This window comes from Rhinopithecus roxellana, chromosome 20 (assembly GCF_007565055.1).
Source record: "Rhinopithecus roxellana isolate Shanxi Qingling chromosome 20, ASM756505v1, whole genome shotgun sequence".
Taxonomy (NCBI): domain Eukaryota; kingdom Metazoa; phylum Chordata; class Mammalia; order Primates; family Cercopithecidae; genus Rhinopithecus; species Rhinopithecus roxellana.
In genome coordinates this window covers 50,760,830-50,786,094 of record NC_044568.1, presented here as the reverse complement: position 1 = coordinate 50,786,094, position 25,265 = coordinate 50,760,830, and the positions used below count along the sequence as shown (strand labels likewise).

Sequence of the window (25,265 nt, the reverse complement as noted above, 5' to 3'; positions counted from 1 at the left end):
ATACGTAATTTCTTTTTCTTCGTAAAGACAAGATCTTGCTCTGTTGCCCAGGCTGGAGTGCAGTGGCACAATCATAGCTCACTGCAGTCTCAAACTCCTGGATTCAAGCTATCCTCCCACTGTAGTCTCCTGAGTAGGGACTTTCAGGCATGTGCCACTACACCTGGCTGAGGTGGAAGAATCACTTGAGCCCAGGAATTCAGGGTTGCAGTGAGATAAGATCACACCTCTGCATGTCAACGTGGGTGACAGAGGGAGTTCTTGTCTCTTAAAACAACAATAGAAACGTAACAAAGTATAGGAAGGGTTACAATTTTTTCTTCATTTTCTTTACTGCAATTAAGAACTTGATATGGGCCAGGTGTCATGGCTCATGCCTGTAATCCCAGCATTTTGGGAGGCCAAGGCAAGTGGATCACCTGAGGTCAGGAGTTCGACACCAGCCTGCCCAACATAGTGAAACCCTGTCTCTACTGAACATACAAAATTAGCTGGGCGTGGTGGCACATGTCTATAATTCCAGTTACATGGGAGGCTGAGGCAGGTGAATCGCTTGAACCCAGGAGACGGAGGTTGCAGTGAGCTGAGATCACGCCATTGCGCTCCAGCCTGGGCAACAAGAGTGAAACTCCATCTGAAAAAAAGAAAAAGAGCTCGAGCAGGAGAAAATTAATGAAAGTGGTCTAGTGAGGCAGATGACATTTGGCTCAAAGCAGGTTTCTTCTCCTTCCAAATTTTATTATGAGAAGTTTCAAATATATAGCAAGTTGAAAGAATTTGACATTGAATCTGTTAAACCCATTATCTAATTTTTGTCGTTAACATTTTACCCTAAATACTGCCTTGTTGCGTATCTCTCCATCTGTCCCTCCATCCATCAGTCAATTTTTCAAATGCATTTCAGAGTAAATAAAGCAAGCTTTTTGAGTTTATTTTTTTGTTGATGATCACAGCTCTATGTTTCCAGTGGAGGAATTTCTTTCATAGTCTGAAAGGAAACATGACATGCCTAATACATGCTCACTGGGGACTGGGAATACTAAAGAAACTAAAGTACTGTTGAATTATAATTTGGAGGGGAAGACAAGTAAAAAAGTACATAATGCTGTTCTTAAAAGTATAAGAATTTGAAGTTTTTATAAATTCATTTTCTTTTAAAGGTACTAGTTAAACAATTGGATAATATCTTGGCTGCTGTACATGATGTTCTTAATGAAAGGTAAGTAACTAATAATGGTTCAGTTTAAATGACTTTAAAATATATTTTTAGAAATTATTTAAAATACACAAGAAAATAAGCCCATTGGCTTTGTTTGTGAACATCTATTGACATTTCAGTGGGTCCTCTTGTCATATTTATCTGCATTAATTATGTTTTAATTACCATTAAATACAAATGGAATCCACTTGAAAAGAAATTATTTATTTATTTATTTATTTATTTTACTTTTTTGAGTTAGAGTCTCACCCTGTTGCCTAGGCTGGAGTGCGGTGGTGTAATCTTGGCTCTCTGCAACCTCCGCCTCCCAGGTTCAAGCGATTCTCCTGCCTCAGCCTCCGTGCACCACCACTGCCAGCTGATTTTTTTTTTTTGTATTTTTAGTAGAGACAGGGTTTCACCATATTGGCCAGGCTGGTCTCAAACTCCTGACCTGAGGTGATCCACCCACTGTAGCCTCCCAAAGTGTTGGGATTACAGGCATGAGCCATTGCGCCCAGCAGGAATATGTTATTTTTTTAATTTGCTAGTTTCACTGAATAACTGAGTCTTGACTTATGGAGTGGCATAAACTCTTGATGCAGGCATGAATGAATACAATTAGTTTTTGTAAACTAGAGAATTTGAAACTGCTTAGAGAATAGAGGTAAAAAGGAGCTTCCTTCTTCGGGTAAGAGTGGATTCAAACCATATATTCTCTGGCTGTTGGAGTCTCCAGAGGTGTGTGGTCATTTTTTGTTACAGTGATTCCCAAAGAATTGCAGTGGTGGCAAGTACCCAAAATTTACTTCAGCCCGTCATAAACCTTAGTGCCTTTTGATGGTTTTATTTTATAGAGTTACTTTTTAAAGTTATATGTAAATCATTACTATTATCCTTTTAAGTTTCTGTATTTAACTATTACCATTTTTTATTTTATAGTCATTACATATTGAATATTATATAGAATGTAGTTATGTATAGTGTGTTTTATCTAATTATTTGTTGCTGCCCTTTTCTGAGAGTTATTTAATACAGTTTGAGATGGAATTTAGCATTTCTGGGCCTTCCCTCACTGTTTGTAAATAACTGATTTTGTAAAAAAGAAGTAATGTCAGACAGATACTGTGGGGCAATGCAGGCTAGACAGAATATAGTATTTAGAGTGGAGAAAGTTTCAACCTTTTGTGTAATTTGAATAGAAAATTTAAAAACTATTTAAGACATTCTTTTGTAAGATGTGTTACTCATGTCATCATAGAAAACTGAAGCCTTTTATGTGTGTTTTTTGTTTGTATTAAAATAAACACAGTAGCAAATTGCTTCAGGAGCTGAGACAGGAGGGAGCTTGCTGTCTTGGCCTTCTTTGTGCTTCTCTGAGCTATGAGGCCGAGAAGATCTTCAAGTGGATTTTTAGCAAATTTAGCTCATCTGCAAAAGATGAAGTTAAACTCCTCTACTTATGTGCCACCTACAAAGCACTAGAGACTGTAGGAGAAAAGAAAGCCTTTTCATCTGTAATGCAGGTAAGAATGAAGGGGGGAAAATGCATGATGTACTTGGGAAAAAATTTGTCCCTTAACACATGTCCTTGGAGGGGAGCTTGAAGAAGGGAAACGTGGAATAGGGATTATCTACTGATAGGAAATATTTTTTAAAAATTTCCCTTTCTCAGTTTGAGTGAAGGATACATGTTGAAGTTAGATTTGAAATAAGTTAGTTTTAAGATTTTTTCCTTGGCTGAGCGCAGTGGCTCACGCCTGTAATCCCAGCACTTTGGGAGGCCGAGGCGGGCGGATCGTGAGGTCAAGAGATCGAAACCATCCTGGCCAACATGGTGAAACCCCGTTTCTACTAAAAATACAAAAATTAGCCAGGCGTGATAGTGCACACCTGTAGTCCCAGCTACTTGGGAGACTGAGGCAGGAGAATGGCTTGAACCAGGGAGTCAGAGGTTGCCGTGAGCCGAGGTCCCACCGTTGCACTCCAGCCTGGCTGACAGAGCCAGACTCTGTCTCAGAAAAAAGAAAAAAAAAGGTTTTTTCCTCTTTGGTTTTTAGAAATGTTTTTTTGAGATTGCTTAGGACCAGAACGATTTGCAAATTTGAAAACAAGAACTGCACTAGGAATGCTGGATAGAAGAGTGCTTCACATTTGTTGAGGGAGACAAGAACTAAATATCACAACTTCCTTTTGAGCCTTTTGGTTTGCTAACGTGCCCCAAATTCTTATTCCAAATGTTATAAGATAATCATGTATAAATGAATACTAGCTCTACTTAGCTTTATTTCACGTTTGTGTATCTGAATATATTAAAAAATCATTCCTCCCCCGGCCTTTTTTTTTTTTTGATACAGAGTCTTGCTCTGTTGTCCAGGCTGGAGGGCAGTGGCATGATCTTGGCTGAGTGCAACCTCTCCTCCCAGGTTCAAGCGATTCTCCTGCCTCAACCTCCCGAGTAGCTGGTATTACAGGAGCGCGCCACTAGCCTGGCTAATTTTTGTATTTTTAGTAGAGATGGGGTTTCATTGTGTTGGCCATGCTGGTCTTGAACTCCTGACCTCAAGTGATCCTCCTGCCTTGGCCTCCCAAAGTGCTGGGATTACTGTCATGAGCCACTGTACCTGGCCTAAAAGATCATTGCTGATTTAGTTTTAAGTAGGATTTTAAGTAATTAAATTTTTGTTGAGCTAATGTTTTTAGAAATTATGGTATTGATGTGGTTGGAATATCTGATATTAGGGTTTTTTTTTTTTTTTTAAACAGTTTTTGATATGCTTTATTTTGGGTATGTAGTTTAAAAAATATAAGGATTTTTTTTTTTTAAATAAAAAATGTATTTTTAACTGGGCATGTTGGCTCACTCCTGTAACCCCAGCACTGTGGGAGGCTGAGGATGGTGAATTGCTTCAGTCCAGGAGTTTGAGACCAGCCTGGGCAACATGGTGAAACCCTGTCTTTACCAAAAAAGAAAAAAAGGAAAAAAAATAAGTCAGGCAGGGTGGCATGCACCTGTAGTCCCAGCTACTTGGAGGCTGAAACAAGAGGATCAATTGAGCCTGGGAGCTTGAGGCTACAGTGAGGTATGGTCAAGCTACTGCCCTCCATTATAGGCAAAACATTATTCCCCTTGATTATAGAGGTTTGAGAGAAATTTGAGGGAAGATTCAGAAAATTACCTGTAACTAAACAGAACGCCACCAGATTGGGCTTATTCTGCATGCATACAGTTTTTAGATTATGAACATTTCCCCAACTCTTGTGAAAATCTTACATTCATAGAAAGGTAGATGCACCAGTAAAATAAATACCCGTAAATACAATAATAATTTCATAATACATACTCCACCTAGATTTACCACTTATTAATATTTTGCAAGTTTTATTTTCTCACACACTTTTGTTGAGACATCTGAAAACCGTACACATGATGACAATTCACCTCATAATGTTTTAGTATGCATCTCCTAAGAATAAGGTTTTTCTTCTGTATAACAAGAGTATTATAATCATACCTAAGAAAATGAATTTTATTACATATGTGTTTTACATTCAAATTTCTGTAATTACCCCTAAGATGTCTTTTTTTTTTTTTTTTTTGAGACAGAGTCTCGCTCTGCCCCCAGGCTGGAGTGCAGTGGTCGGATCTCAGCTCACTGCAAGCTCCACATCCCGGGTTCACGCCATTCTCCTGCCTCAGCCTCCCGAGTAGCTGGGACTACAGGCGCCCGCCACCTCGCCCAGCTAATTTTTATGTATTTTTAGTAGAGAAGGGGTTTCACCGTGTTAGCCAGGATGGTTTCGATCTCCTGACCTCGTGATTCGCCCGTCTCGGCCTCCCAAAGTGCTGGGATTACAGGCTTGAGCCACCGCGCCCGGCCAAGATGTCTTTTAAATGGTTTTTAGCATTGATAGTCTGTGCCTGTATAGATTATAACATTGGCTATTGCAAAATAATGGTTTTCTTTTTCTTTTTCTTTCTTTCTTTTTTTTTTTTTGAGATGTAGTCTTGCTCTGTTGTCCAAGCTGGAGTGCAGTAGCACGATCTCAGCTCATGCAACCTCTGCCTCCCAGGTTCAAGCAGTTCTCCTGCTTCAGCCTACTGAGTAGCTGGGATTACAGGCATGTGCTGCTGTGCTCTGCTAATTTTTATATTTTTAGTAAAAACGGGTTTCATCATGCTGGCCAGGCAGATCTTGAACTCCTGACCTCAAGTGATCCACCTGCCTCGTCCTCCCAAAGTGCTGGGGTTACAGGTGTGAGCCACTGCACCCAGCCTAAAATGATGATTTTCCGATTCTAGCATTTCTTTTATAAGATTGCTATGTAAAGCAGAGCTTTTCCTTCTTTAGGGAAAAATGTTTTTTAACAGCCACAAAACAAATATTCTTTCAATGGAATGCCGTATAGTTATTTATTATTTTATTTTTGCCATATATTTATTTAAAAAATTTATGTATAATGGTAACATGAGCCTGCATGTTATTAATGTGTGGTGCCATACTGATCTTCTTTAATTCTAATATGAAGCAAGTACTGATATACTAAAGCATAAATTATATAAAATTTGCCTTATATTTTGGATTGGAAAGTAATTGTTGTACTCTATAGAAAAGTTTCCCAAAGCCATTTTACTTTTTGTATTTGAAATTTAATCACGGGTAGAGTCTTAAAGAGAGCATTTAGGGATATTGTAAACAGGTGTTATTAAGGACTAATGTTAACTGATGTCAAAGGACTAATATTAACAAACATTGAAGAAGAGAAAACAGTATTTGTTTTTAGCCTAACATCTTAGTGGAGTGAAATATTTTCAATTTATTTTATTTTATTTGAGATGGAGTCTTGCTCTCTTGTCCAGGCTGGAGTGCAGTGGTGCAATCTCAGCTCACGGTGACCTCTGTCTCCTGGGTTCAAGTGATTCTTGTGCCGCAGCCTCCCAAGTAGCTGGGATTAGAAATCAATTTTTTTTTTTTTTTTTTTGAAATGGAGCCTTGCCTTGTCGTCCAGACTGGAGTGCAGTGGCATGATCTCAGCTCTCTGCAAGTTCCGTCTCCCGGGTTCATGCCATTCTCCTACCTCAGCCTCCCGAGTAACTGGGACTACAGACGCCCACCACCACTCCCAGCTAATTTTTTTTTTTTTTGTATTTTTAGTAGAGACAGGGTTTCACTGTGTTAGCCAGGATGGTCTCGATCTCCTGACCTCGTGATCCGCCCGCCTTGGCCTCCCAAAGTGCTGGGATTACAGGCGTGAGCCACCGTGCCCGGCCAAGTCAATTTTTTTTAAAACTAAAACTACAGAATCTATTTTTCTTGATCTCATACTCAGTTTTTTATGTAGTCAGTTACTAAATAATGAACCTAATTTGCTTGTTTTCTTCCTATTTTGTTGAATGTTCACGTTTGTAACTTTTATTTTTAAGCTTGTAATGACCAGCCTGCAGTCTATTCTTGAAAATGTGGATACACCAGAATTACTTTGCAAATGTGTTAAGTGCATTCTTTTGGTGGCTCGCTGTTACCCTCATATTTTCAGCACGAATTTTAGGGTGAGTTCCCCATTCCGATTTTCAGATCGTGGGATGAGGGGGATGGTTGTGTGTGTGAGGAACTGAGGAATCAGATGGAAAACAACGCCTCTGCTCCTTTGGATATAATCAGTGATATTTCAGGTTCCAGGGTTGAATGCCATATTTTTCTTTTTGACATTCATACCTTAAAATATTTGAAGAAAATGAACTATTTCATTGTTGTCAGAAACGTAGTTTTCTTGTTTTCCTGCCCCTCTCCCCTTTCTAAGTTTCTAGAATGTCAAGTAGGTAGAACATAGATGCTCCTTTTAGAATCTTTTACTATGAAATGGTCCACAGGTGAATGGCAGTAATACCTTATAATGATCAGCCCGCTCTCTCTTTGTTTCCATCAAGGATACAGTTGATATATTAGTTGGATGGCATATAGATCATACTCAGAAACCTTCGCTCACGCAGCAGGTCTCTGGTAAGTCTTGCAGCCTATACCAGTTATTTAAATACTGTTGGGGAGGCAGTGGTCCCCCAGTGACCATCTATCAATACCATTTCTTTAATAATGCAAGAAAACTAAGTCAGAGAAATGTTTTATTGTGGATGAACGTTACTTGTTAGCTAAATATATCTTTTCAGAGGAAATTACTAGTAGGTGGGTAGAGTAAGTACAGACAAGACTTACCCAAGTTGTTTGTAGTTTGTACTGGTAGGAAAATATATGGTAAGAATATATGGTAGTGGCAATACCCTGAAGTGGACAATGGAAGATCCAAGTTATTTGTAACTTTTTATTGTTTTTCTGTTTTTTTTTTTTTAAAAAAGGAAATACAGGATTAATTTGGAGCATTGTCATAAATGAGAAATGGTTTTGTTTCCCTTTTTTTGGAGTTAAGTGAATGACTAGCTTGGCTCATTTGCACATTTCAGCGTGTTTCATGTGTCATAGTTTCTCATAACTTACTTGGTGTGATAAACTTTTGAAAATAGAATATTCAGGTGGTAGTGCTCTGTTTCATTTTCACTGAAGAGATGAGAGTATACACCTCTGGTGGTTAGATGTGGCCCTGGGATTAGCCAGGCCAATGGCAGATTGTGGCATTTTAGTCTTAAGTCATGTGTAGTGACAATATAGATATGAAATTTAGTGAAAAAGTAAGGAAATAACATTTACATGTTCATTTCTGCAGAAATTAAAGAGGTATTAAAGAGGTATTGATTAATCGTGATCAGCATGTTTAGCAGTATTAAGTTTATGATATAGGACATGTTTTAGGGTATGCTGCTTGAAAACCAGGTACCTGTTAAAACAAGGCTCTTATATTTTTTTAATTTGGATTTTTTGGTGTTTTTCTTCCCCCCTACCCTTTCACAATTTCTTACACGATTCCAAGGGTGGTTGCAGAGTTTGGAGCCTTTTTGGGTAGCTGATCTTGCATTTTCTACCACTCTTCTTGGTCAGTTTCTAGAAGACATGGAAGCATATGCTGAGGTGAGTACATAGAAAGGTGTTTCTTAAAATTTTGGTTCAGAAAAAAAAAAAAAAATCTTAAATTGTGCTAGATTTATTTTAAAATAGCTCAGGCCTCCTGACATTTAAGCAGAAATTGCAAGCCCATTGCAATATTTAAAAAAAAAAATTTTTTTTTTTTTTTTTTTTTTGAGACGGAGTGTCACGCTGTCACCCAGGCTGGAGTGCAATGGCACGATCTTGGCTCACTGCAGCCTCTACTTTCTGGGTTCAAGCAATTCTCCTGCCTCAGCCTCCTGAGTAGCTGGGATTACAGGCACCCACCACCACGCCCAGCTAGTTTTTGTATTTTTAGTAGAGATGGGGTTTCACCATGTTGGCCAAGCTGGTCTCAAACTCCTGACCTCAGGTGATCCACCCGCATCAGCCTCCCCAAGTGCTGGGATTATAGGTGTGAGCCACCGTGCCCAGTCAATGTTTTAAACATTTTTTTCAGATGTGTTTAACTTACCAGGAGAATTACTGGAAAGACTAAAAGAAACTTTGCAAGCTTCGTATTTCGCAAAGCTTTACATACTCTTGGTAGCTGGTATTTTTCTAAAGACATATTCTGTTATTTATTTTTATTTTTTGTTCCCAGTCTTCAGAGTCTTAAAGCAAATTGATGCTGTGTTATAAAAAAACACAAAACACCAAAAGCCCCTAAAGACTCTGCTGTTACATACATACAGGAGATCTTGAATCATACTTCGGAGGACAAGCCTTGGCTTCAGCCAGCTTTTGTGGCTGTACGAATATAGCATAGGAACTTTAAGAGTGCTGCTGAAACCTCTGTTACTGGTACTTGGCTTTTCTGACCCCACTGTCTTGGCTTAACTCTGTGCCATCTCTTATTTGGATCTTTGTGTTTCTTTCCTATTCAGATCAACCAATCAAGGCTCCCATACAGATTTTAGTCTCATCTTGTGTTTTTCATCTTTGCTGCTTATCGTCAACAGGAATTCAGTACCTTTAGTTGTACTGATATGTTTACTCTTTCCTAGAAAAGCAAGGAAATGTTTTGCTTCCGCTTTTTTTTCCTTTGCCCCCACACCTAGAACGTCTTTTTTCATAGCCCACGTTTAAAGCTGATCTACCTTTCAGAAGCCACACGTTCTAGTTTGTAGAGATGCTTCCCTTTGTTATCCTTAAGATCTCATTCTCTTCTGTTATTTTGGTGCTTAATTTTAAGTAGATATGTACATTGGTTCTGGTAATTCCAGTTTTTGCGAATCTTGTCCTTTTCATATATCGTAATTCCTCAGTTATACATCTCTGTAGGCTGGGTCTTACAACCTCCCTTTGCTCTTCATGGGCATGCTCTTGGTTTGGAGGACTTACTGTTGAGCTGAGTATACCTAGCTCAAAGAATACCTAGAATGAGATTTTTAGCCCAAAACTAATTGAGGAATGGCAAAAGCTTCTGTCTTCATTTATACCTTCATATAACTAGAGCATATGTACTAGAATTTATTTTTCCCCAATGGCTTTCTGAGTTGGTATAAGAAGTTATTTCCTTAATTTGTTGTCTGTTGGGTTTAATGTTGGCTTTTTGAAATAATTAGGTAAAACCCATTTTTGTATTTAGAGTCATGAATATTCTCGTGGGCCACAGTTCCTCTTTATAAAAGCCTAAAAATCTATTCCAAAATGAATTGATTTAAGTATTTTAGAGGTTTTTTTTTTTTTGTTTTGTTTTTTTTTGTTTTTTTTTCTTTTTTTGAGACGGAGTCTCGCTCTGTCGCCCGGGCTGGAGTGCAGTGGCAGGATCTCAGCTCACTGCAAGCTCCGCCTCCCGGGTTTACGCCATTCTCCTGCCTCAGCCTCCCGAGTAGCTGGGACTACAGGCGCCCGCCACCTCGCCTGGCTAGCTTTTTGTATTTTTTAGTAGAGACGGGGTTTCACCGTGTTAGCCAGGGTGGTCTCGATCTCCTGACCTCGTGATCCGCCTGTCTCGGCCTCTCAAAGTGCTGGGATTACAGGCTTGAGCCGTTTTTTTTTTTTTTTTTTTTTTAAAAACAATGCACTACTTAACAAGAATGCTGTGAATTCGCATCTAGGACCTCAGCCATGTGGCCTCTGGGGAATCAGTGGATGAAGACGTCCCTCCTCCATCAGTGTCATTACCAAAGCTGGCTGCACTTCTCCGGGTGTTTAGTACTGTGGTGAGGAGCATTGGGGAACGCTTCAGCCCAATTCGGGGTCCTCCAATTACTGAGGCATATGTAACAGATGTAAGTGCTTTTGGGCGTTTCAAGTGTCATTCAAAAATAAAATTGTTTTACATTGTAAATGTTTCTCTTTACCTAATGAACTGTTACTAATCTTTCATTTGTTTAGCATGTATGTATGTATGTGCATCTGTATATATTGTCTGACTGCTTTCTTAAATAGCCAGAAAAGTAGGGAATCCTGTTATATCTCATCCTCCTTGCATCCAGCTCCCTACCCTCCCATGACAAAAGGCCATTCTGAATTTTTAAATCTTATTCTTTTCTTTCTAAATAATATTTATTATAATTTTACTTTAAAATTATTGGGGTTCCTTTTAGTTTTTTAACATACTACGAATAGCACACTATAGGAAAAGCCTCAGAAAGTAATCTTCTCTGAGCATAAGATGGAACTCATATGAAAACTTGTATACTTTTATATTCTTTGATAGCCTGATATCAAAGAACATAAATTAAAAATGAGGTAGCTAGATTGCCACACTTCAGCAGCCTCAAACATTAGCTGCACTGTTTGTAGCATATCCAGTGAGGGTTCAGTGGGAAAGACACGAGAAATGAACCCCAGGCATTGTACTCTGCTTTGAATAAGGAGAGAGAAGCATGTGTGATGCAGTCAGAAAAGATTTAATCTAACTGACGAAAATTTTATTGTTAGGATAAAACTTGCTTTTAGGAGCATATACTTTTACTGAACGTGTTGCTAGATAAAATAGGATATTGATTATATAGATATATAAAATTTTTGGTAAGTTGTGCATTTGAGCAGAAATGTCAGAACTTAAAGATAAATGAAACCAGCGTATTAGTATTTTAAACCAATATGGTTTCAAAATGGTTTAATATCTTTGCTTCATTTTTAATGTCTAAAAGGTGGTTGTTTGAAGACTACAGAGTTGAAACAAAAAGCCATTAACTCAGACATAAAATAGAAGGGACATAATTTATAGGATAGGTGTATATTAATTTATGAGGATCTTTTAGGTCTTTGAGAATGGTAGAATGGTGGGTTTTTTTGTTTTTGTTTTTGTTTTTGGAGCTGGAGCCTCACTCTGTCACCCAGGCTGGAGTGTAGTGGTGCAATCATAGCTTATTGTAATCTTGAACTCTTGGGCCTAAGTAAACCTCCCACCTCACTCAGCCCTACAAGTGAGTGTTACCATCCCCAGCTTTTTTTCTTTTTAAAGTGGGTTGGCGCCATCATGACTCAGTGCAACCTCTGTCTCCTGGGCTCAGGTGATCCTCCCTCCATAGCCTGCTAATTTTTTATTTTTGTTGAGGTGGGGTCTCAGTGTTTCCCAGGCTGGTCTTAAACTTTTGGCCTCAAGCACTCTTCCCAACTCAACCTCCCAAAGTGTTGGGATTATAGACATGAGCCACTGTGCATGGCCAAGAATGCTTCCCTTTCCGCTCCCATGTTTTTTTTTTGGAGACGTGGTCTCTGTTCCCCAGGCTGGAGTGCAGTGGCACGATCTTGGCTCACTGCAGCCTTGACCTCCCAGGCTTAAGTGATCCTCCCACCTCAGCCTCTCAAGTAGTTGGGACTACTGGTGTATGCCACCACGCCCAAATAATTAAAAAAAAATTTGGTAGAGATGAGGTGTTGTTATGTTGACTTGGCTGGTCTCAAACTCCTGGACTCAAGCGAACCTTTCAGCTAATCCTCTCAAAGTGCTAGGATGATAGACGTAAGTCACTGTGCCCAACCTCCAAGGATGATTTTAATGAAAACTTTGGGTAAACTAAAATCCTTTATGTGTTGGTTGTTAATTATTAAAGAAATTTTTTTTTTTTTTTTTTTTTAGCATTTATTCGCTCTGTTTTCTCCCCTATTTTATTAGAAATTTAGTAGACAGTTATTGGCCATTATAGTTTAGTGGGGGATTTTGTTTGTATATGTGTTGGAAATAATATGATTTTTGAAGATACTGTGTGGTAAGCTTGAGAGTGCTGATCTTTCAAAAGAGACCATCAGTAGATACTTTAATGAGCTTAAAGTGACTTGTATGTTTAGTTTGAAAAGATTGATTCCCACAAGCCCAAGAGCTAGCTTGTAGTATGTGTGGGCAGGCTATTCCCATGCTGTCAATACCGTTACTGTCGTGGTGTATTTCATGATAAAGATTCTGAGCTTCAGCCATTTGGTGACATTGGGAGAAACGAAGTTGGGTATATAGGAAATAGAGGATGGCAGATTCCATTTCCTGTCATAATAGCACTTGAGGATTTTTTAGTCAAGATCAGGTTTACATACTGTACTAAAGATATTATTATTCAACTACTGAGAACTACAATATTAAGAGACTGCTGGCAAGGCAAGCAGTTAATTTTCAGTTGAAATTGCATTAAATAAAAAGTATTTTCTTGGTTTGTGGAAGTATGTGAATTTTTTTAAAAAGCTCCTTGTTTTCCCCATTTACAGGTTCTGTACAGAGTAATGAGATGTGTGACGGCTGCAAACCAGGTGTTTTTTTCTGAGGCTGTGTTGACAGCTGCTAATGAGTGTGTTGGTGTTTTGCTCGGCAGCTTGGATCCTAGCATGACTATACATTGTGACATGGTCATTACATACGGATTAGACCAACTGGAGAATTGCCAGACTTGTGGTACCGATTATATCATCTCAGTCTTGAATTTACTCACGCTGGTATGTGAATTATTCCTTTTTCTTTTTTAATTTGTTGGTTTATTCAGGCCCTTAAATCGATATGTAAGAAATTAAGGGGTTTGGCTGGGCATGGTGGCTCATGCTTGTAATCTCAGCACTTTGGGAGGCCAGAGCAGAAGGATTGCTTGCATCCAGGAATTCTGGCGTAGCTTGGGCAACGTAGTGAGACCCCATCTGTACAAAAAATCAAAAATTATCTTGGTGTAGTGGCATGCACCTATAGTCGTAGCTACTCGGTAGTCTGAGGGAGGGGGATTGATTAAGCCCAGGAGCTTGATGTTGAAGTGAGCTCTGATTGTACCACTGCACTCAGCCAAGGTGACAAAAAAGGCCCTGTCTCCAAAAAAGAAAAGAAATAAGGGCTTTGCTTTATTATGTTATGTTTTAGAGTATATTCATCAGTCTTATAATCTGTGGTTTCATTTTAGTGTCTGTTTATTTTTAATTAAAATTTTTTTTGAGACAGGGTCTCAGTCTGTTACACGGGATAAAGTGCAGTGTTGTGATTTTGGCTCACTGCAGCCTTGACCTCTTGGGTTCAGGTGATCCTCCCACTTCAGCCCCCTAGGTAGCTAGGACTACAGGCATGTACCACCACACCTGGCTAATTTTCTGTATTATTTTGTAGAGATGGAGTTTTGCCATGTTGCCTAGGCTGGTCTTGAATTCTTGAATTCTTGGGCTCAAGCAATCCACCCGCCTTGGCCTCCCAAAGTACTGAGATTATAGGCATGAGCCACTCTGCCAGGCCTTTATTTTTAGTGGTTGATAGCTAGTCTCAGTGCAGCTTTACTCTTTTTTTGTTTTTTTTTTTTGGTGAAACATTGCTTCACGCCCCAGATTCTTTCTTTTCTCTCTCTCTTTTTTTTTTTTTTTTGTGACAGGATCTTGCTGTATTCCTGGTTGGAGTGCAGCAGTGCGATCAGCACTCACTGCAACCTCAAACTCCTAGGCTCAAGCGATCCTCCCACCTCACCCTCCTGACTGTCTGGGACTACCGATGCATGCCACCACGCCTGGCTAACCTTTGTAGTTTTTGGAGAGAGGGGTCTCACTACATTGTCTAGGCTGGCTTCAAATTCTTGGCCTCAAGTAATCCTCCTGTCTTGCCCTCCTAAAGTGCTGGGATTACCTACAGATGTGAGGCATCATGACTGGCCTCCTTTAAATTCTTCTTGTTTTTTTTTTGAGACGGAGTCTCGCTCTTTTGCCCAGGCTGGAGTGCAGTGGCACGATTGTATTTTTAGTAGAGACAGGGTTTCACCATGTTAGCCAGGATGGTCTTGATCTCCTGACCTCGTGATCCGTCCGCTTTGGCCTCCCAAAGTGCTGAGATTACAGGCATAAGCCACCGTGCCTGGCTGGCCTCCTTTAATTTCTTAACCATGAATATCCTCCCCCCACTTTTATTATGGACATTCTGAAGCACATAAAAATAGGGAGTATAATAAATTTGTACATATTTAACATTCAGCTTCTGTAATTAGAAGCAAATGGCCCATCTGGTTTCATCTAGGCCTCTTTGCTGTCCTTTCATCTCCAACTAGATTATTTTAAAGCAAATTCTAGATGACATTCTGCTGAGTGTTTCTGCCAGAGTTACACCTCTCTTTGCTAATGTGAAAAAATGCCCGTGAGAACTGTAAAATACGTGTGTCCTATTTAGGTGTCTAAACACTTTAATGTCACAGTATTAAGACCTTGAAATATAGCTTAGATATGTTTTTCTAAATTAGAAGATTTCATTTTTTAGATATACAGAAAATTGAGCAGAAAACAATGAGTTCCCATATACCTTCTTCATCCTAGCAGTTTCCCCATCATTAACATATTGTGTTAGTGTGGTACATTTATTACAAAGGAGCAAATATTGATATATTATTATTAACTAATTTTATAGTTTACTTTGTGTTATGTATTCTATGGACTTTAACATGTATAATGACATATATCCCCTATTACCAGTATCATACAGGATAATTTCACTTCCCTAAAAATCTTTTATGTTCTACCCACTCCTTCCTTGTTCCTGGTCCCCACTCCTCCCTCCCTCCATCTTAAGCCCATGGCAACTGCTGATCTTTTTACTCTCTCCATCGTTTTGCCTTTTCCAGAATGCCATGTAGTTGGAGTCATATAGTATGTAGCCATTTCAATTGGCTTTTTTCACTTAGCAGTGTGCATTTAAGGTTTCTCCATGTCTTTTTGTAATTTGAGAAGCTCATTTTAAAAAAATTTTATTCTTTTAGATTGTTGAACAAATAAATACAAAACTGCCATCATCATTTGTAGAAAAACTGTTTATACCATCATCTAAACTACTATTCTTGCGTTATCATAAAGAAAAAGAGGTGAGTAATACATTGATAATGAACTTTGACAACTTGGGTCACTGAAGAGTTGGACCTAATGTTGCTTACCAGGCTACATAAGTGAAATTGAGTGAAATGTGAAATGTTTGATTTAGAATATAGTGATTGTATTTGTTCTTTTCAATTTATATTTCTAGATAATGATACTGAATACTTTGATGAATGATGTGCCAGATACTCTTTTCAGACTATGCATCTTTTGCTGTTATTAAATTTATTAAATTTTCATAAGAGTAAAACAAGCTGACACATTTATAAAGTTATAAATTAAGAAGTACTGTATATTTTGTAAACAAAAATGACTGGCTTTTCAACCACCCCCTGAGTCAAATCCACCACAGACTTTCTTTTTTTTTTTTTTTTTTTTGAGGCGGAGTCTGGCTCTGTCGCCTGGACTGGAGTGCAGTGGCGGGATCTCAGCTCACTGCAAGCTCCGCCTCCTGGGTTTACGCCATTCTCCTGCCTCAGCCTCCCTAGTAGCTGGGACTACAGGCGCCCGCCACCTCGCCTGGCTAGTTTTTGTATTTTTAGTAGAGACGGGGTTTCACCGTGTTAGCCAGGATGGTCTCGATCTCCTGACCTCGTGATCCGCCCGTCTCGGCCTCCCAAAGTGCTGGGATTACAGGCTTGAGCCACCGCGCCCGGCCAGACTTTCTTGGTAGATTTAAGAAAACCAGTCTTAAACTGCTGTTTGCATATGTCTTTTGATGTTGATTATTTAAAAAAAAAAAAAAAAAAAAAAAAAGGCCATTTTGGAAATTTCATATTGACAGTTTTCATTTGTAGTACTCTTTTTTTTTTTTTTTTTTTTGAGACGGAGTCTTGCTTTGTCGCCCAGGCTGGAGTGCACTGGCCGGATCTCAGCTCACTGCAAGCTCCGCCTCCCGGGGTTACGCCATTCTCCTGCCTCAGCCTCCCGAGTAGCTGGGACTACAGGCACCAGCCACCTCGCCCGGCTAGCTTTTTTTATTTTTTAGTAGAGACGGGGTTTCACCGTCTTAGCCATGATGGTCTCGAACTCCTGACCTCGTGATCCGACCGTCTCGGCCTCCCAAAGTGCTGGGATTACAGGCTTGAGCCACCGCGCCCGGCCTGTAGTACTCTTTATTTGTGATAAAACTTTATAGATTTGAAATAGCATACTGATCTGTGTCCGTTTTCTGATTGGTTTTTAAAAAATTAAAATATTAAGTGTTATAGACAGTGAATTGATCAATTTTAAATTTATTTGTATCATCAGCACTAATACAGATAGTGGTTATTTTCCATTTATCGCTTCCTTGAATTTTTTGTTTTTCAGGTTGTTGCTGTAGCCCATGCTGTTTATCAAGCAGTGCTCAGCTTGAAGAATATTCCTGTTTTGGAGACTGCCTATAAGTTAATATTGGGAGAAATGACTTGTGCCCTAAACAACCTCCTACATAGTCTGCAACTTCCTGAGGCCTGTTCTGAAATAAAGCATGAGGCTTTTAAGAATCATGTGTTCAATGTAGACAATGCAAAATTTGTAGTTATATTTGACCTCAGTGCCCTGACTACTATCGGAAATGCCAAAAACTCACTAATAGGGGTGAGTCTTTGATTGTAAAGACTTTGTTTTATCCACAGTTCAACTTTTTCTCATTACATATTTATGTATTTCACTATCATGTCAACATGTCTGCAGAATTACTGTGTGTAACAAATAGCCATATTTAAGACATGCCTGGATAAATAAAATTAGTAGGAACATTTTCTTGCCATTATATTTAACTTTTATTCTTCCTTTTCCTTGATAAATCTTGTTAAGTTTTTTTGTTTTCTAGAAAATATCTTATGAATTTCTCCTGTTTGCTCTAGCATGCTTATAGAAAATGTCAATGTTTCTTACAGCTCAAATTTGTATAGTGGTTTTAAAATGCAGTCTCTTTCTTCTTCCCCTGGCACTTCTTTCTTTCTGTCCACTGAAGTTAGTTCTTATACATGGTCTTGTATTTTGGCTGTCTCTTTTCCGTAGGAACATTCATACAGGTTGAATATTCCTTATCTGAAATACTTGGGACTGGAAGGGTTTTAGATTTCGGATTTTGGAATACTCTTTTTTTTTTTTTTTTTTTTTGGTGACAGGAGTTTCACTCTTGTTGCCCAGGCTGGAGTGCAATGGCACCATCTCAGCTCACTGCAACGTTCGCCTCCCGGGTACAAGCGGTTCTCCTGTTTCAGCCTCCCAAGTAGCTCGGATTACAGGCATACTCCACCACGCCTGGATAATTTTTTTGTATTTAGTAGAGATGGGGTTTCACCATGTTATCCAGGCTGGTTGTGAACTCCTGACCTTAGGTGATCCACCCACCTCAGCCTCCCAAAGTGCTGGGATTACAGGCGGGTGCCACCATGCCCTGCCGGATTTTGGAATATTTTCTTTTTTCTTTTTTTTTTTTTGAGACGGAGTCTCGCTCTGTCACCCAGGCTGGAGTGCTGTGGCCGGATCTCAGCTCACTGCAAGCTCCGCCTCCCGGGTTCTCGCCGTTCTCCTGCCTCAGCCTCCCGGGTAGCTGGGACTACAGGCGCCGCCACCTCGCCCGGCTAGTTTTTTTTTTTTAGTTTTTAGTAGAGACGGGGTTTCATCGTGTTAGCCAGGATGGTCTCGATCTCCTGACCTCGTGATCCGCCCGTCTCGGCCTCCCAAAGTGCTGGGATTACAGGCTTGAGCCACCGCGCCCGGCTGGAATATTTTCATAACACTTACCAGTGAGCGTCCCTAATCTGAAAATCCTAAATCTGAAATGCTCCAAAATTTGAAACTTTTTGAGCGCCAGTATGATGCCCCAAGTGGAAAAATCCCACACCTGACCTCATGTGATGAGTCCAAACTGTTGTATGCACAGAATTATTTAAAATGTTGCATAAAATGACCTTCAGGCTATGAATTTTATGTTTAGTCTTGGATCCCATCCCCCAGATATCTCATTTTATATATATGCAAATATTCCCAAATCCAAAAATATACAAAGTCTGAAACACTTCTGGTCCCGAGCATTTTGAATAAGGGATACTCAACCTGTAGTCTTTCTTTTAGGGGGGAAAAAAAAGCCATTTTTTTTTTTTTTTTTTTTTTGGAGACAGAGTCATGCTGTTGTCGCCTGGGCTGGAGTGCAGTGGTGCAATCTCGGCTCACTGCAACCTCTGCCTCCTGTTTTGCAGCAATTCTCCTGCCTTGGCCTCCCCAGTAGCTGAGATTAAAGACGCCTGCCACCACGACGGGCTAAGTTTTGTATTTTTAGTAGAGACAGGGTTGGCCAACCTGTCTTGAACTCCTAACCTCAGGTGATCCACCCGCCTCAGCCTACCTGCTGGGATTACAGGCATGAACCACCATGCCCAGCCTGTTTTTTTTTTAAGTTATTTGACATGGCCCTGCTCTTGATTTGTATTTATTGTTTATGGTTTGTGTATTTCTGCTTCCTATTGGACAATACAGAGTTGAAAAACATTATTTTTAATAGAAAGTAATAGGTGTAGGCTGGGCACGGTGGCTCACACCTGTAAACCCAGGACTCTGGAAGGCCAAGTTGGGCTGATAACTTGTGGTCAGGAGTTTGAGACCAGCCTGGCCAACATTGTAAAATCTTGCCTATACTGAAAATAGAAAAATTAGCCAGGGGTGGTAGTGAGCACCTGTAATCCTAGCTACTTGGGAGGCTGAGGCAGGAGAATTGCTTGTACTTAGGAGGTGGAGGTTGCAGTGAGCTGAAATCACACCACCGCACTCCAACCTGGGCGACAGAGCCAGGCTCTGTCTCGAAAGAAAGAAAGAAAGTAATGGATGTAATTAGGGGATAACGTTTTTAGGAGGAAAAAGGTAAAATCTGATGTTTGCACTTGCATGTTCTCCATGTCGTTTGATTGGATTGCCTTGTATAATTCCATAGCTGCTTCCCTTATTACCAGTTACAGCTTATGTTTGAAGTCACAATAAAATTTTCTTCAAACACGAAAGCTTGATTTTTGAGGAATTCACATTATTTACAGATTCAAAGATGTTTATATCCTGTACTCTAGAAATAAGGAGAAAGTGGGTGGGGATGGGCAGTCAGGTGGAATACAGTGTCTTGGCAGTATAAAGGAAAAAGGTGGATGGAAAAGGTGTAGAGTGGCAGGGTGTGCCTTTGTTTCCTCATTGAACAGGGCACCTTGCCATTTGCAATATATGGAAAAATAAGGAAATACAGTCTACTCCCCCAAAAAGCACATACAAAGGGCTTTGTTTAGGCCGGGCGCGGTGGCTCAAGCCTGTAATCCCAGCACTTTGGGAGGCCGAGACGGGCGGATCACGAGGTCAGGAGATCGAGACCATCCTGGCTAACACTGTGAAACCCCGTCTCTACTAAAAAAAATACAAAAAAACTAGCCGGGCGAGATGGCGGGCGCCTGTAGTCCCAGCTACTCGGGAGGCTGAGGCAGGAGAATGGCGTGAACCTAGGGAGGCGGAGCTTGCAGTGAGCTGAGATCCGGCCACTGCACTCCAGCCCGGGCGACAGAGCGAGACTCCGTCTCAAAAAAAAAAAAAAAAAAAAAAAAAAAAAAAAAAAAAAGGGCTTTGTTTAGACCAGAGATCAACAAACTATAATCCATGGGCCAAATACAGCCCAGCACCTGTTTTTTGTTTGTTATTTTAAATGTATAATTCACTGATTTTTAGTATATTCACAGAAGTGTGCAACCATCACAACTCCGGCGCCTGTTTTTGTAAAGAAAGTTCTCTTTGGGCTGGGCACGGTGGCTCAAGCCTGTAATCCCAGCACTTTGGGAGGCCGAGGTGGGCAGATCACCTGAGCTCAGGAGTTCAAGACTAGCCTGGCCAACATGGTGAAACCCTATCTTTACTAAAAAATTGCAAAAGTTAGCAGGGCGTGGTTGTGGGCACCTATAATTCCAGCTACTTGGGAAGCTGAGGCAGGGAGAATTGCTTGAACCCTGGAGGTGGAGGTTGCAGTGAGCCGAGATCGCACCATTGCCCTCCAGCCTGGGCAACAGAGTGAGAGACTGTGACTCAAAAAAGAAAGTTTTCTTGGAACATAGCGACTCTCATTCCTGTGTTTTGTATGTGGCTGGTTTTTTGTTTTGAGAGAGAGAGTCTTTCTTTGTTATCTAGGCTGGAGTGCAGTATTATGATCTCGGGTCATTACAACCTCTGCTTCCCAGATTCAAGTGATTCTCCTGCCTCAGCCTCCCGAGTAGCTGGGGTTACAAGTGTACACCACCACGCCCAGCTAATTTTTGTAATTTTAGTAGAGATGGTGTCCCACTGTGTTGCTCAGGCTGGTTTCGAACTCCTGGGCTCAAGTGTTCTGCCCACCTTGGCCTCCCAAAGTGCTAGGATTAGAGATGTGAGCCACAGCACCTGACCTGTGACTGTTTTCTTACTGTCGTGATAGATGAGGAGTTGCTGCGTTGCACAGAGATGCTATATTGCATGCAAAGGCTTTACTGACTTCACAAAAAAGTGTTTGTCCCAGGTTTAGCGTGCTAGATCCCTTCCAATCTGTAATTTTAATTTAAAAATGTCTACCCCTGTTTTGAAGGATAAACTCTGTATGCTTGTGCTTATTTTGGAGAAGCCATAAACTTACTTTGTTTTGTACATGATCAGATGTGGGCGCTATCTCCAACTGTCTTTGCACTTCTGAGTAAGAATCTGATGATTGTGCACAGTGACCTGGCTGTTCACTTCCCTGCCATTCAGTATGCTGTGCTCTACACATTGTATTCTCATTGTACCAGGTATTGTATTTACAAATTTTTCTTAAGAACCCCACAAAACATTTTTTTTAATGTATAGATTTTAAAGATATATGTTGATTTAACTTTGGACATGCTTGCTTTCTTTGATTAAAGATGAAAAGTTAATCTATGCTTTGTCTTTCAGGCATGATCACTTTATCTCTAGTAGCCTCAGTTCTTCCTCTCCTTCTTTGTTTGATGGAGCCGTGATTAGCACTGTAACTACGGCTACAAAGAAACATTTCTCAATTATATTAAATCTTCTGGGAATATTACTTAAGAAAGATAACCTTAACCAGGACACGAGGTAACAGATATTATATAGTATTAACTATTCCTAACTTTATTAATTTGCCTTTATAATTTGAAAATAAGAAATGTGGATTACAAAAAATAAAAAAATGTGGATTACAGAGGTGAGGTAGAGCATTTTCTTTGTTGTCAAACACCTTATAATTTGGTTTTATTAATCTAGGCTTTCTTGTTCTTTCTGAAAAGAAATACATGAACAATCTCAATCCCCCATCCCCCGTATTTCAAGAATATATATAGATTTTTTTTTTTTTTTTTTTTTTTTTGAGACGGAGTCTTGCTCTGCCGCCCAGGCTGGAGTGCAGTGGCCGGCTCTCAGCTCACTGCAAGCTCCGCCTCCCGGGTTCACGCCATTCTCCTGTCTCAGCCTCCCGAGTAGCTGGGACTACAGGCGCCCGCCTCGTCGCCCGGCTAGTTTTTTTGTATTTTTTAGTAGAGACGGGGTTTCACCGTATTAGCCAGGATGGTCTCGATCTCCTGACCTCATGATCCGCCCGTCTCGGCCTCCCAAAGTGCTGGGATTACAGGCTTGAGCCACCGCGCCCGGCCAAATATATATAGATTTTTAATATTCTTTGCTTTTTTTTTTTGAGACAGAGTTTTGCTCACTGCAACCTCTGCCTCCCAGGTTCAAGTGATTCACCTGCCTCAGCCTCCCAAGTAGCCGTGATTACAGGTGCCTGCCACCACACCCAGCTAATTTTTGTATTTTTAGTAGAGACGGGGTTACACCATGTTGTTGGCCAGGCTGGTCTTGAACTCCTGACCTCAGGTGAGCCACCGCTCCCGGCCTCTTTGCTATTATCATGCTGCATTGGGAGGTTTTCTTAAAAGGCACACAACAATTTTGACAGTAATTTCTGTAGTTTCATTTTTTATTGTTTGAGATGTTTGAAAAACCAAGAGAAAACCAATGTAAGAAGACTAGACTTTTAAAGTGTTTTTTTTGTTGTTTTTTTAAATGTACAATTAACTGTATATTTTGTGTTTCAGGAAACTGTTGATGACTTGGGCTTTGGAAGTAGCTGTTTTAATGAAGAAGTCCGAAACATATGCACCTTTATTCTCTCTTCCGTCTTTCCATAAATTTTGCAAAGGCCTTTTAGCCAACAGTAAGACTGTCTTTTTTTCTGTTTTGTTTATCAGTCCTTAAAAGGGTCTTTGGTAATGGGAGATGGTCATCAATCGAACTCTTTTCCTGACCTGAAGATGTATAATCCTCATTTTAATAACAGATATACAGTCTTGATGTTTTTTCATTCTTAGTATTAGAAAAATGTTTTTGAAGTGATTGTCACATATTTAAGCTTATGTGAATGTTAATCGTTTGCATATACTTTTACATTTTCTCTCAGAAAAGGTTTGTGTGATGACCAGTCAGTTACATTTCGTGGGTTTTGTTGAACGTATCATTTTTCCAAATGTGACAGTCAGTGAGGGTTCTGGACAAGAACGGTGCCTAGTCTATAGTAGGTACTCACTCTTTGTTGAATGAATGAATGGATTCAGATTCTTTTGGGCAGCTGAAAGTAACTGTCTTTTAATGTTTAATAGCTCTCGTTGAAGATGTGAATATCTGTCTGCAGGCATGCAGCAGTCTACATGCTCTGTCCTCTTCCTTGCCAGATGATCTTTTACAGAGGTATGGAATTAAGATCATGTCTTTTGACACTAACCCTAATAACCTGGAAATGTTAACACACCTGCTCTGTCTGTTTCGTTCTTTCATAGATGTGTTGATGTTTGCCGTGTTCAACTAGTGCACAGTGGAACTCGTATTCGACAAGCATTTGGAAAACTGTTGAAATCAATTCCTTTAGATGTTGTCCTAAGGTATAACAGTTGTTTTGGAGTAAAGACATTCTGTTATATTTACAGCCTGTAGTGGTTGTCTACTTTAGGAGAAGACAAATCACCTATTAGAACATTAATGACACATCTTTTATGGCCCTGCTTGTCAGTGATTGAAGTGATGTCAAATAATCCAATTTTGCAAGTCTGCAAGAAACTTAAAAATTTTTAATGAGCTTTATAGGCTCACAATAATGAGTATAGAATAGCTCATATAGTGCCAGAATGTGTTTCTTAGTAGCTCAGATATTTGAAAAACTAAACAGTAATCTTTCACTGTTTTTGATCAAGTTGATTTGGGAGCTTTAAGAGCCTAAAATTGATCCTTTTGATGATTGGGTTTTTATGTTCATATGTTTGATATGCCTCCCTCAAATCCTCTTATGATGTCGGCACATTACCTATCTGAGGTGAATAAAAAATGATCTAAAGTTATAATCACATCTCTGTATCCATTTTAAAGTCTCAAGTTTACTATATTTTTACCTCCAGTGAGTTAATAAGTAAATAATCCACTTACAGTATGTGCTAACCTTTTAAGCTAAAACATTTTGCATAACAACAACTTTATTTTCTGTCTACAGCAATAACAATCACACAGAAATTCAAGAAATTTCTTTAGCATTAAGAAGTCACATGAGTAAAGCACCAAGTAACACATTCCACCCCCAAGATTTCTCTGATGTTATTAGTTTTATTTTGTATGGGAACTCTCATAGAACAGGGTAAGGCATTTCTTTGACTGTTTTATCTGGGAAACATAATTTTAAGATTCCCTTGACTTTACATGCAGTTTTGAAGAGAAAATATGTTTGGGGGTGGCAGAGTATCAGATAACATTCTTCTCATATGGGTTATTTTAGTTTTCATCAGTAGGAAAATTGCTTTGAAGATAGCATCTGTAGATACAAAAATGGGTTTTGAAATTGAGTAATGAAATGTGGTTAACAGTTAACTGATGTGATATCATTAACACTTTGGGGAATGGGGTGGGGGTGGAGATATTCTAGAAATGCTTAGTTACATTCAATGAGTTTCATTCCTGACTGGCATGAGCCGTTTACCCTAATCATCTTTACACACTGTACCTCGTCCTGTTAATTATAAAAGACCTCAAAATGAGAAGGGGGGATATAATGCTTCTCAATTTCATAGGTTTTGCCTATTTTGGAGTAGGGAAAATTATAGTTTTATTCCCATTTCCCTTGCATTTTTTTTTGCATTATTAAAATGAAGTTGTCATTGTCTTTTAAAAATGAAACTACTTTTCCCAGGAAGGACAATTGGTTAGAAAGACTGTTCTATAGCTGCCAGAGACTGGATAAGCGTGACCAGTCAACAATTCCACGCAATCTCCTAAAGACAGATGCTGTCCTTTGGCAGTGGGCCATATGGGAAGCTGCACAATTCACTGTTCTTTCTAAGCTGAGAACCCCACTGGGCAGAGCTCAAGACACCTTCCAGACAATTGAAGGTAACTCACTCAAGCTTTGTGATGTGAATATTTTCAAAGCCTTATTAAGAAATAATGGATTTTTAAATCTTTGTTAAAGATTTGAGAATATATGATTTTTTTGAAAAAAAAAAAAAAGTAATTTTCAGGTATGGTTGTTAGAGTAAGCTATCATTGAATAATTGCATTGGAAATACGTTTTTTTCCCAAAACTTATGGGAGTCATGTGGAAAAATTTTTTTTTTTCCTAAAGTGAAAAATCTTTCATGTTGGGATTTTTTATTTTTAAATGACGGATAGACAGAGGATACTTGATAAATGTGAATTTGTCATTAAAAATTCACACTTCTTCTAGAAACTTTTAAGATTTTTAAAAATTC

The 25,265-nt window shown here is 39.5% G+C and overlaps 1 protein-coding gene and 1 non-coding gene across 7 annotated transcripts in view; both read left to right on the top strand.

Annotated features, from left to right (window-relative positions):
- The window catches only part of LOC104667848 (SMG1 nonsense mediated mRNA decay associated PI3K related kinase), a 120,102-nt gene that overhangs the window by 35,886 nt on the left and 58,951 nt on the right, over positions 1-25,265 (top strand). For 4 of the 6 annotated variants that reach the window (XM_030925058.1, XM_030925056.1, XM_030925054.1 and 1 more), the window contains 16 exons: positions 1,161-1,219; positions 2,511-2,724; positions 6,624-6,749; positions 7,128-7,200; positions 8,120-8,217; positions 10,296-10,469; positions 12,889-13,113; positions 15,384-15,485; positions 16,807-17,076; positions 21,139-21,269; positions 21,415-21,576; positions 22,575-22,693; positions 23,136-23,223; positions 23,313-23,414; positions 24,017-24,157; positions 24,707-24,906. In XM_030925058.1, the coding sequence (XP_030780918.1) occupies positions 1,161-1,219; positions 2,511-2,724; positions 6,624-6,749; positions 7,128-7,200; positions 8,120-8,217; positions 10,296-10,469; positions 12,889-13,113; positions 15,384-15,485; positions 16,807-17,076; positions 21,139-21,269; positions 21,415-21,576; positions 22,575-22,693; positions 23,136-23,223; positions 23,313-23,414; positions 24,017-24,157; positions 24,707-24,906 (2,284 nt within the window). The remainder of the gene's footprint in view (positions 1-1,160; positions 1,220-2,510; positions 2,725-6,623; positions 6,750-7,127; positions 7,201-8,119; positions 8,218-10,295; positions 10,470-12,888; positions 13,114-15,383; positions 15,486-16,806; positions 17,077-21,138; positions 21,270-21,414; positions 21,577-22,574; positions 22,694-23,135; positions 23,224-23,312; positions 23,415-24,016; positions 24,158-24,706; positions 24,907-25,265) is intronic. The other 2 variants (XM_030925055.1, XM_030925059.1) reach the window with 2 other exon arrangements.
- On the top strand, positions 23,743-23,843 carry LOC115895373. The gene has a single exon (XR_004055575.1). It is a non-coding gene; the product is annotated as a small nucleolar RNA U13 (small nucleolar RNA).